At 59.9% G+C, this 389-nt stretch overlaps 1 protein-coding gene across 1 annotated transcript in view; it reads left to right on the forward strand.

Moving 5' to 3' along the window:
* The window catches only part of LOC104408254 (low-density lipoprotein receptor-related protein 1-like), a gene marked incomplete at both ends in the record, with an annotated part of 22,819 nt that overhangs the window by 20,262 nt on the left and 2,168 nt on the right, over positions 1-389 (forward strand). Inside the window, 1 exon segment of the mRNA XM_010017801.1 lies at positions 1-60. Coding sequence (XP_010016103.1) covers positions 1-60 — 60 coding nt within the window.

The raw sequence follows: 389 nt of genomic DNA on the forward strand, positions 1-389 counted from the left end.
GCTACTGGTGCAACGGCATGGATGACTGCGGGGACAACTCGGACGAAGTGCCCTGTAACAGTAAGGAGGCTGCCTGGCTCCTGGCCAGCCCTTGCCGGGGCTCTGTCAGCTGGCTGGGACAGGGACAGCAGCTTCGGGAAAGGGTTACCTTCAGCTTGACAGGATCAGAGCAGAGCCGGGGCTTCATGGAGAGTCAAGGTCTAAATCCTGCTCATGCTGCTTGTACCACTTTGTAAAGCTCAGTCCCTGACAGCTCGGGAGGAAGAGCTCCTGAGTGTGGCCATGCAGCACCCAGAGAACAGCTCCTAGGAGAAGCAGTCAGCGGGAGGAGCACAAGGCACTGGCAAGGCGCAGCATCGCTGCTCCTCATGGCTCCCATGCTCCCCCGA

This window comes from Nestor notabilis, unplaced genomic scaffold (genome assembly GCF_000696875.1).
Source record: "Nestor notabilis isolate BGI_N333 unplaced genomic scaffold, ASM69687v1 scaffold16937, whole genome shotgun sequence".
Taxonomy (NCBI): Eukaryota; Metazoa; Chordata; class Aves; order Psittaciformes; family Psittacidae; genus Nestor; species Nestor notabilis.